The sequence below is a fragment of the Podarcis raffonei genome, chromosome 2 (genome assembly GCF_027172205.1).
Source record: "Podarcis raffonei isolate rPodRaf1 chromosome 2, rPodRaf1.pri, whole genome shotgun sequence".
NCBI classification, from domain to species: domain Eukaryota; kingdom Metazoa; phylum Chordata; class Lepidosauria; order Squamata; family Lacertidae; genus Podarcis; species Podarcis raffonei.
In genome coordinates this window covers 42,801,393-42,815,136 of record NC_070603.1, presented here as the reverse complement: position 1 = coordinate 42,815,136, position 13,744 = coordinate 42,801,393, and the positions used below count along the sequence as shown (strand labels likewise).

At 46.8% G+C, this 13,744-nt stretch overlaps 1 protein-coding gene across 5 annotated transcripts in view; it reads left to right on the top strand.

Annotated features, from left to right (window-relative positions):
* The window catches only part of DNAH9 (dynein axonemal heavy chain 9), a 220,452-nt gene that overhangs the window by 8,641 nt on the left and 198,067 nt on the right, over window positions 1-13,744 (top strand). For 4 of the 5 annotated variants that reach the window (XR_008328846.1, XR_008328847.1, XM_053376206.1 and 1 more), the window contains exons 6-11: window positions 2,723-2,956; window positions 5,588-5,755; window positions 5,927-6,043; window positions 7,351-7,501; window positions 9,184-9,298; window positions 11,651-11,719. Coding sequence is in view for 3 of the 5 variants with exons in the window: in XM_053376206.1 (XP_053232181.1) it covers window positions 2,723-2,956; window positions 5,588-5,755; window positions 5,927-6,043; window positions 7,351-7,501; window positions 9,184-9,298; window positions 11,651-11,719 (854 nt within the window). In the remaining 2 variants the exon portion in view is untranslated. Of the gene's footprint in view, window positions 1-2,722; window positions 2,957-5,587; window positions 5,756-5,926; window positions 6,044-7,350; window positions 7,502-9,183; window positions 9,299-11,650; window positions 11,720-13,744 lie in introns of those variants that run through there. The other variant, XM_053376208.1, reaches the window with a different exon arrangement.

The following is a 13,744-nucleotide window of genomic DNA, read 5'->3' as shown; positions in this document are numbered from 1 at the left end:
CCCTTGTCTGATAAGCGGTACCCCAGGAATTCCACCTCCTTGGTGTGAAACTGACACTTCTCCAATTTCACCCACAGCTGGTTTGCTTGCAGCTGGCTCAGCACTTCCCTGACATCCTTTACATGCTGCTCCTCATTCTCTGAATATATCAGCACGTCATCGAGGAAGGCCACGCAATTCTTGTAGAGCAAAGGTCCCAGGACATGGTTCATGAGCGATTGAAAACAGGCGGAGCCTGATTGCAATCCGAATGGCATAACGAGATATTCAAAAGCCCCCAAAGGGGTGAACATGGTAGTTTTCCATTCATCCCCTTTCCTTATTCGTATCAGGTTGTATGCCCCTCTCAGGTCCAGTTTCGTGAATATCTTTCCCTTCCTCACCCTGGTCAAAATGTCATCAATCCTGGGCATGGGGAAAGTCACTGGTTCTGACACGGCATTTAGCCGCCGGTAGTCCAGTACAAGCCTGGGTTTATCCGTGTTTTTTTGTCCACAAAAAACACTGGGCTCCCCCCCACCGCTCTGGACTCTCTGATGAAGCCCCTCTTCAGGTTTTTATCAATAAACTCCCTTAACTCCTGCATTTCCCTGTCTGACATGGCGTACAGCTTGCCCACGGGGAGCTGGGCCCCAGGGACCAGGTTAATTTGGCAGTCAAAGTCTCTATGCGGTGGTAGTTTATCTGCTTCCCTTTCGCTGAAGACCTTGCTCAGGTCAGCGTATTGTTTGGGCACCTTCCCTTTGTCCGCCACTTCCGTCCCTGCTAGAAAGGCTTTTGCCCCTTCTGGCACCTTTCCTTCTCTGCAGTGTTCCAGGCAATGTGCTGACCCAAAGGAGACCACTCTCTGATGCCAGCCCACTAGCGGGTCATGCAACGCTAGCCAGCTCATTCCCAAAATGACGGGAGCCCCTCCCAGGGTGGCCACATTGAACGCTATCCTTTCGGTGTGCCTGGCCACCCTCATAACCATTGGGACGGTCTGTAGGCTAACTTCTCCTCCCAACAGCTCCCTCCCATCGATCGTGGTCACCTGCAGGGGGTTGCTTAAAGGGAGTATCTGTATCTGGTGTTCAGCTGCAAACTCCTTACTCATAAAATTACAGGAGCTGCCTGAGTCCAACAGCGCCTTTGTCTTTAGTGGGTATCCGTTTGCCAGCTCTAGCAACACCTCTATTACTAAGGCTGGTCTTGGAGGTTCCGGAGTGGGCACTTTTACTGCTCCTTGGCCTGGCTGCAGTGCCCTGACGGTGGCAGCCAGGCGTTGGCTTTTACTGGCTCCTGGACTCCCTCCTCCTTCCCCCCAACAGCTCCCGCCATCCCTTGCCATTCCTTTCTTTGCGGGCAGACTCTGGCAAAGTGACCTGGCTGCTGGCACAGATAACATTTCTTGGCGCTCTTTTCCTCCTTCTTCCTCCCTTCACTGGGATTTGAAACTGCGCGCGCGCGTGCTGTTCCAACTTCCATCGGCTCTCCTGGCGGGAAACTCGGCTCTGGAATCTCTGGAATGCGGAAATCCCTCCAACGCTCTCCTTTCCCCTCCCGCTTCTCCAAGGCTCTTGCCTCCTGGCGCGCTCCAATGGTCAGCGCTGATTTGGTCAGCTGGTCCATAGACTCCGCCCTGGGCGCTCGGGAAAGTTCGTCTTTCACCGCCGAAGAAAGCCCCTCTTCAAAGAGCATTTGAATGGGTTCCGCCGATAGGTCCCACCCTAATTTATGTATCAACATTGTAAACTCAGTCCAGTACTCACGAACCGATCGGCTACCCTGTTTGCAAGCCATCAATTGTCTGCGCACCAGTCCCTGTTCAATCTCGCTAGAAAACATCAAATCCATGGCGCGAAAAAACTTCCTCGTGTCCTTCAGCATTTCACTATTCCCTGCCATCAGGGGTCTAACCCAGTCTCTCGCCCCCCCTTCGAGATGGCCAATCACAAACGCCACTCGCGATGCCTCGTCGGGAAAGTCGTTAAACTGCAGTTCGAGAGCATACTGCATCTCTGTCCTAAAGGCTTGGTAGTTCCTGGGGTCCCCCCCAAACTTCTGCACCAAACCTGGCATCTTTCTTGCTAGTGTAGCGCCTTTTGCCTTTTCTGCATCCTGCGCCCTCCTTTCCTCTAGCCTCGCCGTTTGCAGTGCTAGCTGGACTTCCAACACCCTGTACCTTTCTTCCAGGCTTGGACCCTCTCCAGCTCCTCCTGCTCCCCCGGCTCCGGCTGGGTTGCTCATGATGCCTCTCTGCACAAGCTGCTTTCAGAGACTGTCCGATTGCTGTGATGGGATGGTGAGCTGCTTGTGCGTAAAATCCTAGTCCCTCAGAGTTTGGCTAAGTCCACAAACCTCTGTCTGTGACGGAGCTCCTTAAGCATGGCTCCATCAGTCGCTCGTTGAATCGGACAGTGGGCGTTTACGGAACTTCTTCCAGCATAAAAGCTCCTTAACGGAAACGCGTCTTCTGGACTCTCGGCGTGACAGTTTCCGGCGAGGAGTGGGTGTCCCTCTAGGAGGTCCTGAAACCTCCCCACTGTTCTCGCTTGAAGTGTCTCTGAGCCCTCCCTCCGACTCACTTTCCCTTGGAACTCCACTTCTCCCCCTGCTGGTCCCCTCCTCAGCTGAATGGTCTCTCTCACCCTCCGTGAGCCCCTTCACCTCCTGCGTCTCAGATGGCAGTTCCCTGACACACTGAAATGACAAGATTTGTTGCTCTTCTCTGTTTACGTAGGCTAGGACTTACCTCAATGCAGAAGATCTGCTTAAAGCAGAAACTGAAGAAAGTCTGGGCAAAGTGCAGACAACTTTTGATATTTTCAACTATTTCAAGCAGACCTTTGAGGAAAGAAGAGACAATCTCAGCACTTACTTTCAGCCAGGCCTAGAGGCAAAGGAGTGGGATTTCCCTTCTATAATGGTTTTTGCACGACTGGATAATTTTCTAGAGAGGCTCCACATGGTAAATGTAAGTACCATGGAATATTACAAATGTTGATATATATAGAGAACAATGTATATAATGTCAGAAATACCTTACTGTCTTCCTCCCTTGACTCTTTGCTTCCAGGGGGTCAGGATTCCTGGCGTCTAGGGAATTTAGCTTAGGAAGACATGGGTTCAACACCCCATTCAATCATGGAGCTTGCATGATTGATCAAGCCATTGCTTTTCAGCCTTTTCTGTATTGCAGGGATGTAAACGGTATAAACCTTATATAGGCTACCCCGAGCTCCTTTGAAGAAAGGTGGGACACAAATGTGGTAAATAAATAATACTACTGTTTAATATGTGGTTGAATTTTTCACCCAAGGAGTTCCTGAATTCTCAGGCATTTGCCTCACCAATGCAGATTTCTGCCAGAGGAGATCTGCAAAAGCTGTCAGGATTTCTGAGCAAGAGCTGATGGCGATGCTCTTGATGCATAGGCTTCCTCGCCCTTCAAGTTACCTTTTGGTTATCTTCTTCCTCATCCTTGAAGGTTACACTGATAAAATGGAGCTAGATACAGATTAAAAGATCCCCAGAGCAGCCCAATGCCGTGTGTATTTATAGGGCATGCCTCCCACACTTCATCAGAATCTGCTTTGTTCTTACAACGGCATCTTGTTCTACAGCTTTTACCCTGGCTGTTTTGTTTTTTAGGCATGACCCAATTTCTCAGGCTCAGATTCTCTTTTTTCAAATATAACATGGAAATTGCCCCTTTCCTTGCTCAGGTATTAAGACCTCCAACAACAACAACAACAACAACAACAACAAAATCGCAGTAGTCATGTGCCAACTTCTTAAATAATTGTAGTTAACTCTGATCTATAATATATGTGTACAAAACAGACATTTCCAGGGTATGAAGAATTGGGTGTAGAGAGACAATAGTGGTACAGTAGTACCTCGAGTTAAGAACTTAATTCATTCTAGAGGTCCGTTCTTAAACTGAAACTGTTCTTAACCTGAAGCACCATTTTAGCTAATGGGGCCTCCCGCTGCTGCCGCGCTGCTGCTGCGCGATTTCTGTTCTCATCCTGAAGCAAAGTTCTTAACCCGAGGTACTATTTCTGGGTTTGCGGAGTCTGTAACCTGAAGCGTCTGTAACCCGAGGTACCACTGTATGTAGCTAATGGCATTTATGGCATGAGGACAGTTAGGATATAACAGTTAGCTCAAGAGATGTTCAACAGAAGTCCTTCTGCTCATTTTCACCACTTTCTTCTTACCCCTCCACACCCCCCCATCCCAAACCTTTATTTAGAGTCCTCTGACTTTTTTTGAGGGAAGCGTTGGCACAATGAGAGGTCAAGAAATCCCCATTGCGTGAGCAGACTTTTGTTTACCCAAGTCTGAATAAAGCACAATGTTCCATTTGCGTGTTTTTAGAACAAGAGAACGTTTCTGTAGGTCTCAACATTGTCAGCTGTTAAGAAGAGTGAAATATATGCTGGACAATATAGTTTCAAAAGAAGCAAATGCTGATCTGCTGCCCATCAGATCTGAGAAGTCAATGTGCTGTACATCACACGGGGAAGCCTTTTCAAATTGCATATAATCTGATGCTAAACCAGCACTCATTCCCCACCCACCCCAATTTAGTTGGTCAGCCATGTAGACTGCTAGAGGTTAGCACAATTGTGTGAGACATGCAGGGATATGATGCACTGAATCAGCACATGTGAAATGTGACAGAAAGCCCAATGCTGACCTGTTGCTGACAGATGTGGTATTTGTGGGGTATTCTATATCTCTTTGGCTTTACACGGGCTCCTGAATCTCCCTGTAAAATGTAAAGAAGAATTCCTGGCTCACAATTTCCTCAGATTATACAACTTTTGTATATAAGCATTTTGGCTGCAATTTGTTTTCCACTTGTCAGATTTTCCATTAGTTTCAAACACCACGGGATTTCACAGGTTAAGAAGATTTTTGGTTGGCTGCAATAAAAGCAAATTTTTCATTCCTTTCCTACCCCAAACTGAAAGACTTCAGAAGCATAATATAGGCGGCTGACACATGCTCCAGTTCCCTTGAAAAATGGCTTCAATTAGATTTTTTTTTGGTCTCTTCTTGTCTTAAAGCACAGAATCTCAGTTGAATGCAAAGTAGTATTGATTGGAGGGGAGGCCTGCTGCATTTTTATACACCCCTTTAATTAACCTTGCAGAAAGCACAGCAATAATCAATGCCTCTTTAAAGCCATATTGATATTTCCCAATAAGTCTTGCTAGGAAGTAAGCTAAATGATTGTAGCCTAGGCAGGAGCTGATCTAATGAGAGAAAGGCAAACAGAGATGTTAGCGATTTGTAATTCATTGAGTTTAATGCCCCCGCCTGCCCCACACCAGCACTAACACAACAACAGTCTTAGTCACTTAACTATTTAAAAATATGTATATGTAAGTTATGTATGTCTTAAGTTTAGGGATGATAATGAAGGTGGTATGGCTAGGGTTGACTATAACAGTATGAAAAATAAACTATATCTTCTCTTTGTCTCAGGCACCAGCGTGAGGCAGTCATGGGTCTAGCCTGGCCTAGTCCACTTGTTGGGAAGCAGTGCCATAATCTGTCGTGGGTAATAACTGTTAATTATCCCAATTTGTAGGACCTTCTGGTGACTGTGTTGGACATAGAGAAACTGGAGAAGCTCGAATTCAGCGGCATAAAAGGGAAATCTCTGAGCCAGCAAGTCCTGAGCATGTATGAAGAGTTCCAAGAGGCTTATAAAGTGTTTTCTGATCGTACATATGACTGCTTGGATGTGGCCAACATGGTAGGTGGTTCTGGATTCCATAATAACTCATCTTATGTTCACGCTGAATGTTTATACCAAAAGAGGATGTTACGAGCTTAACACTGAAGAGTCTGGTATTTGGGGGAGAGTTGTTTCCAGAAACTGCTGCATCAACTGTGACATGAATTCATTGTTGTTTGGTTCTGCTAGGAATTTGAAGATGATGTGTATGACTTCAAGGAGAAAGTGGAAGATATGGATCGGAGGCTAGGGAATGCTTTTGCCCAGGCTTTCGATGATGCAGCTAGCATAGAGCACGCATTCAAGGTTTGTATTTGTTGTACTAGGACAATGCAGTGTGCAGTGAATGTGCCCTATTTTTCTATACACAAAGCTTTTCTTTTCTTACAAATGCCCTGAAGAGTTGCCAGTTAATGGTATTTTATATTTCAGCCTACCACTTTTAAGATCTTAGTTGCATTCCATTAATCATGTGAATAGGCTCTTCAATTGGTGACCTTCAGAGCTGTAGAGCTCCATGGGTTCAAACTGCAGTTGCTGAGCGTTCAGAGAGAGATTATAAAACCAAACAATTTTACTTTAATAATAATAAAAAGGAAAAACCCTACAAATAATATATGGGCATGTAAAAAGTTGCATGTATTTTCTACGTTTCCGTGCACTCTGGCTTCTGTCATGGTGTTGCGCCAGAAGCAGTTTAGTCCTGCTGGCCACATGACCCGGAAAGCTGTCTGTGGACAAACGCCGGCTCCCTTGGCCTGAAGAGAGATGAGTGCCACAATGCTATAGTCGCCTTTGACTGGACTTAGCCATCCAGGGGTCCTTTACCTTTACCTTATCTGCATTCGCTAAGCACACAGTGCTGGCTCGTTTTTTTGGTTCTAAATGCTGCTTCAAAGGATCCATTGCAAAGGGTGGGAGAGCCACATTGATTTGGAGGCCTGAAGCCACCTTTTAGCCTGGATTTCTTAGTTCCAAGTTGTGATAAAATGATTTGTGACCACAGTTTTATCTGGTGAAGGAAATTTACCAGATAGGTTAAAACCTCAAATTGCTAGATCTCAGAGAGCAGGAGTTGCCTCCCTCACTTCCCCATCCTTGTTCCTGCACTATTCAAGGAAAGGCTAGTAGCATTCATTTGCTGCTTACCAGCAAGAGGTCGGAGAGTTAGGATGGACTAGTTAAAGCTGGGTGAAATGGGAGATGCAGAACACTGAGTTAGAAAGGAAAAGAACAATAAAAACATAGGGAGATGGGAGGCGGAAACAGTCTTTGGTAATAATTGTAGTGAAGGGATGGGTTTGCTGCAAAAATAAAAATAAAAAAATGTGGGGAAAGTAACGAATGAACCTATTCCTGTCTTTTGGGTATGGGAAATACATCATTGGAATCATTTTATCAACTGATTTCAACTATTACAATGTGTAACTGATATCAAACATGGCTTATGATTCAAACCTGTTTCATACATTCATCAGATAGATTGGTGAACTGCAGTAACTAGGTGGGTCATTGAAGAAATATATGGGTGTTGAAAAGGGTTGCTGGTCTTGTTTGGACCCAGGGCATGTATACAAAGTCACAGATATTTCCCATTTCTTTCTGTATGGTAGCTGATAGACATATTTGGGAGTCTATTGGAACGGCCACTGATAGCAGCAGATGCCTATGCTAAATATCATCTTCTCATCACAATGTTCGACAGAGACCTGGACGATGCTAAACTGATCTACCTGAAACATATTCAGGAGGAGTTGGAACTAGGTATTTGTTAGCAACTTCAGAATGGCTTTATGCTCAGTTAACAAGATGCCTTTAGAAAACAAGGAAGTGCACAATTATTTTAAGCAGCTTTTTTTTAATATAAAAAAGCTCATAACTGATATTGCAAATGTTTGTTTAAGTAGGATAGACTTCTTCATTTTTTTAAAAAAAATGTAATTAATTAATTAAAGCAAGATTGCTGTGCAAATTACAGCATATTAGGTCATTTCGTTACAATACCTACAAGCCTTTCCAGAACTTGAGAAAGGAGAACTTCCTTTGCCCCCTTACCTCTACAATAATAAACTTTAAAGCATGGGTCGGCAAACTAAGGTCCGCGGGCCGGATCAGGCCCAATTGCCTTCTGGATCCGGCTTGCGGACGGTCCAGGAATCGCTGCGTGGATCACCAGCTCGTGTGTTCTTTCCCTCTCCCTCCCTCTCCCTCACATGGCGGCGCCAGCGGCGGCAGCGGCGGCAGTGCCTCCTCCCTCCCTCCCCCTGGCTTCTCCCCGCCCTGCCTAGAAGAGGAAGTGGGCTGGGCTTTGTTGATGCCAGCAGCAGCAGCAGTGCTCAAGTGGCTGCCATTTTAAGCAGCCCCTCTCTGGAGCCCTTTTGCGTGCTGCTCATCGTCCCGCCGCCAGCCCCTGCCACTCACAAGACACAGGTAAGCAGCCACCAGGGCTCGTGGTGCTCTTGCATCATCCCCCCCCCATAATAGTCCGGCCCCCCACAAGGTCTGAGGGACAGTGGACCGGCTCCCTGCTGAAAAAGTTTGCTGACCCCTGCTTTAAAGCCTCATGGTTGATGTGTCTTTCAGTCCTGTCAGAGAGGCGGAAACAGACACCGGACCTGAGAAGGGGCCGCCATATTATCTATCACAAATGCTTTTTTGGGATGCTGGCCCAATTGCTCTCTGCTACTCAACATACTTCTTCACACAGCGCGTAAATAGACAATGGAAATTCCTCCTGCAGGAGGAAGGGATGACCACCACCTTGGAGGGATTTATAAGACAAATTCATGGATGCTAACGCCTTATCAGTGGCTACTAGCCACAATGGCTGTGCTCCACCTCCACTGCCAGAGGCACTATGCCTCTGAGTTTCTGGGAATCGCAAGCGGACAGAGCACTGTTGCATTCAGGTCCTACTTGAATGCTCTCCACAGGCACCTGGCTGACCAATGTGAGAACAGGATGCTGGTCTAGATGGTTCATTGGCCTGATCTAGCAGATTCTTCTTATGTCATGTGACTGTCCACCTCTACTGAAGCTTCTGCATATGGAGTGGAAAAGAGATTTGAATTCTTATTAACCTTTTCCTCTGTACTTGAGTCCTGAGCAGAATGTGAAGGAGCTGAGCTGCTAGAGATAGTTTGTGCTGGAGACTGTTCTCTTCCAAGCCTAGGAAGAAAAAAACCATTGTATGCAAAAACATAGCATGTTGGGAGGCTAAAACTCTTTTTTCTAGTAGGCTTTCTTTGTGCAGAAAAGTTTCTCCTCTCCCACTCAGTGTGAGAGCATTCAAAAATTGAGTTGCTTGCAGGCTGACCTAGTACAACCCAGGAGGGGTATTTTGGTATTTTTTGGTTGGCTGTTTTACATCAGAAAATCTCTGTTGCTGGGTCCATGCAGTACACTGGTTCATGCTTCTCACTTTGGGATGAATTTGTTTTTCTCAGGTTGTCCTACAGTGCACAGGAATATGCCATTGGTTGCTGGAGGAATTCGCTGGGCCCAGGAATTAAAAGACAGGATCCAGATCCCATTTAGTAATTTCAGGCATGTCACCCACCTGTGAGTATCTTTATTTCATTTAAGCCAGGGGTGGGGAACCTCTGATCTGTGCGCCTAATTAAGCCTTCTAGGCTATTTCAGCTAAGCTATGCCTACCTTCTGTACACCTGATGTCATACATGATGTCAGCTGTGGGGCAGGTAAAGGTGGGACTTGGACAAAAGGGGCTTTGTAGGCCCTACAAGTCACCAGTGCCTGCAAAGCTCCGTCACAAGCACCGATAATCAGCTGATGTCATAGTGATATTAGGTGATTGACGGGTGGGCAGCCCTGCCCATGTGTCAAACTTGGCCTGTGGGGGTGTAAGAAGGTAAGGATTTGGCCAATCGGTAGTTCTCTACCACTGATATAAGCGTTTTATTTGACTCCTGTGAATCAGTGGGCTGCCTTGTTTTCTGTATTACAGAGATGTTGGGGCTTAAAGGAAAATTGAGAAGGTTGTCTCCATGGCCTTAACGTCACAAGCTAAGCTTGAAAATTGTTTCTTGGCTTGTCCTAATTTTATGTTTTGACATCAGTAATCCTAGCAAGGCTGTGTAAGATGCAAGCAGGCTTTTCATAGACAATGGATTGTTGAGAGAGTCAAAAGTCTGAGGAAGACATTGCACAGTGGTTTCTAGGGATGAGCTGGGATATCTTTACCTTTCATAAGGCAGGCAAAGCGGTAACTTGCAGAGCTTTTGCATTTTGATAAAACCTTACATAATTCCTGAAGGACAATCTAATCTTGCTAAGCAGAACTAGGTCTAGGATACCATGGACAGAGTGTAAAGAATAGATGCCCAGTGCACAGTCAGAGGTCACAGTAGGAAGAATCATGCAGTACCACTGTTTTGCAAAGAGTCCACTGGTAAAAATTCAGCTGATAAAGCAGGCAGGATAGAAGGAAGAATAAATGGAATAAAAGATGTGTGTGTGTGTGTGTGTGTGTGTTTGTATACATGCTTATATCCTGCCTAAGGAATTAAGTGCAGCATATTTTGAATTTCCAGATACTATCATTCAAATACTGGTGGTTAGGTCCAGTCCTGATCTGTCTATAAGCTCCTTTAGAGTAGTCTGTGGCCTGCTCTGGTTGGTGAATAGAACCAGAATGGAAGAGGCAGAAACAAGGAAGCTGACATGAGATGAAATGTAACAACTAGTCCTGGAGCCAAAGCGAGCAGAGTTCACCTAATAAGCCCTGCCAGTGGAAGGCCTGCGGAAGGACTTGTACTTGCTCAATGGAGAGTTTGCCCCCCTCTCTTCCCCCATGCGTGACCCCTGAAAATGGCCCTGAAGGTGTTGGGAGCACCCCCACAACAGCATAGGGGAGAGGGGGGATTGTTCCATCTGGCAAGTTGAAATGCTTGCACAGACAGAACAATCGCCTTCATAGAATATTGACTTCCGTCCAAGATGCTTAGATGAGGTAACGGTGAGAACAGGATTTTATATGCTTTGAAATAGCTGGTTGGCTGATTGTGAGAAAACTATTTTCTATTTACGGCATTTCCTTGTACTTTCTCTTCTCTTCTTCCCGTATGGGAGGACCAGCCTATTTCAGCTAACATATAGTAAGTCTACACCTGTGTTCATGTCCTGTGACGTTTGGCATCTAAGTATACATGCACACACCTGATCACTTACAGCTTCAGGTCAATTTCAATTGTTAATTGCTGAGGGAACCAGTTTTTGGTGAAAGATGGCTCCAAACAAACATGGTCTTTAAAACCAGACAATGAATGAAAATGAGGACCTCTATTCAGGTCTCTGTGAATTTCAGAGAAAGGAAGCTATGCTTTGAGAAACAGGAGAAAAATTGAGAGGTCGGACAGAAAAAATATTTGACAGGAAAGGTATATGTATATAATTTGCATTTCAGGGCTTTCAGACTAGAATGTGATATGCACTTTTTAAAAAGATACTTAAAAACAAGAGAAAGTAATATTGACATGCATATAATGCATTCGACTGAGTGACTCCTGTGGTCGAGTCCTCCGACGATGATTAACGACCTGAGCCTTTGATGAGGCTCCAGGCACGTTTCCCCATTACACAGAGTATCCAGCAGCAGGGAAGGAGCCGAGAAATATGAGCTACAATGCAAAGAGCGTTTTATTTCTAACTACACAGACAGAAAAGAAATATACATGCTCTCTCTGTGAAAGCAGAGAGCAACTGAAATAAAGGAACAGGAAACCAGTAACATCACATCCGTCTCCTGTCTTCTGTGAGACCTCCAGCAGTCTAGAATCTCTGGAATGCAAAACAGAGCCTTGTGACTCCAAGCACTGCACAGTGGCAACACACAGAAACCAACATATTATACCACATAGTCTTAATATTTATTTTGATGTTTCTTTTTGGCAGTTGCCTGGACTCTGCTGAAGGCAAAAGAATGGTGCAGAAGTATGAAGATCTGATGGAGATGCTAGAAAAGTAAGTCTGTTTGTTTAGGACATGATTTGAGAATATATTGGCCATTTTTAAGGCATGCTTTATAGCAGGGGTCAGCAAACTTTTACAGCAGGAGGCCGACGCATTGTCCCTCAGACCTTGTGGGGGACCGGACTATATTTTGGGGGAAAAAGAAGAAGAACAAATTCCTATGCCCCACAAATAACCCAGAGATGCATTTTAAATAAAAGCACACAATCTACTCATGTAAAAACACCAGGCAAGCCCTACAAATAACCCAGAGATGCATTTTGAATAAAAGGACACATTCTACTCATGTAAAAACACACTGATTCCTGGACCGTCTGCAGGCGACTGTGCTGGATCCGTCTCCCGGGCCTTAGTTTGCCTACCCATGCTTTATAGCTTTGATGGATTCAGGCAATGCATAGTTAGTAGTTGCCTTTTATATTAATTTAGTTTAAATTTGTTCCTCTCCCTTGGTTGTGCTGGCTGAGTTTCATATTTTGGAATTACCGTATTTTTTCGCACTATAGGACGCACCGGTCCATAGGACGCACCTAGATTTGGGGGGGAAAATAAAGGGGAAAAAATTTATCCCCCCCCCGCCAGGCGCGGGGCTGGGGCGGGGGAAGCCCGAGCTTCCCCCTCCCCCAGAACGGGACCCAGAGCCATGCCGAAGCTGCGCGCAGCTTTGGCATCGCTCTGGGAGCTTGCGGGGCTGGGGGAGGAGGAAGCCCTCTGCCAGCCTCCAAACCATGTCGGGAGACAGCGGGAAGGGCGCGCTGCACCTCTCCCGCTGTCCCCCGAGTTTGTGGGGCTGGCGACGGGGAGGAGCAGGCTTCTCCCCCCCGCCAGCCTTCTAGCCAAGTCGGGGGATAGCGGGAAGGGCGCGCTGCGCCTCTCCCGCTGTCCCCCGAGTTTGCGGGGCTGGCGACGGGGAGGAGCAGGCTTCTCCCCCCCGCCAGCCTTCTAGCCAAGTTGGGGGACAGCGGGATGGCGCGCTGCGCCTCTCCCGCTGTCTCCCGAGTTTGCGGGGCTGGCGACGGGGAGGAGCAGGCTTCTCCCCCCCGCCAGCCTTCTAGCCAAGTCGGGGGACAGCGGGAAGGGCGCGCTGCGCCTCTCCCGCTGTCCCCCGAGTTTGCGGGGCTGGCGACGGGGAGGAGCAGGCTTCTCCCCCCCGCCAGCCTTCTAGCCAAGTCGGGGGACAGTGGGAAGGGCGCGCTGCGCCTCTCCCGCTGTCTCCCGAGTTTGCGGGGCTGGCGATGGGGAGGAGCAGGCTTCTCCCCCCCGCCAGCCTTCTAGCCAAGTCGGGGGACAGCGGGAAGGGCGCGCTGCGCCTCTCCCGCTGTCCCCCGAGTTTGCGGGGCTGGCGACGGGGAGGAGCAGGCTTCTCCCCCCCGCCAGTAATAAAATTCTGAAGCCTTGTTCTTTCTTGGAGGCTAGGGAGAGCTGTGGTAGTGTGCCTTTTCCCAAAATGCTGCCTACTTGATTGCACAAATGGATGAAACACTGCAATTTGATCTTCGCTTTATCTAGTTATCAAAGCTCCCACATTTGAGTTCTGCTTACTGTACAGTTAGTGCTGAGCCATTCCATTATATACCTGCACATTTATGCATCTTGGGTGTACATAGGAGCTGCACTAACTCAGGACTGGACATATCTAGTAAGTAAAGGAAGTTAGTTTCAAATACCTTAAAATCCACAGCTTAACCGTATAGCATTTGTGTGTGTGCCTGTGATTCTGAGTTCTAGGAGTTGGGAAGTTCATAAGTTTGGGATGGGGTTGCATTGCCTCTGAAGAAACAGCTGTATAGTTCAGGCATACGGCTAGATCCAGCTTTGTCACTGGATGCTCAGGTGAACTCCGTGGCGAACCCTGACTATGCCCATTCCTGGACAGGGGTAATTTGGCCATTGCAATTAAGGCATTGGTAATCTCAGGATTGGACTACAGTAATGTATTGTGTATGGGGTTTCCCTTGGGACTGGTGCAGAAGGCTGTGGCAAGGTTGTTGAGTACAGCACACATCTACACTTTTG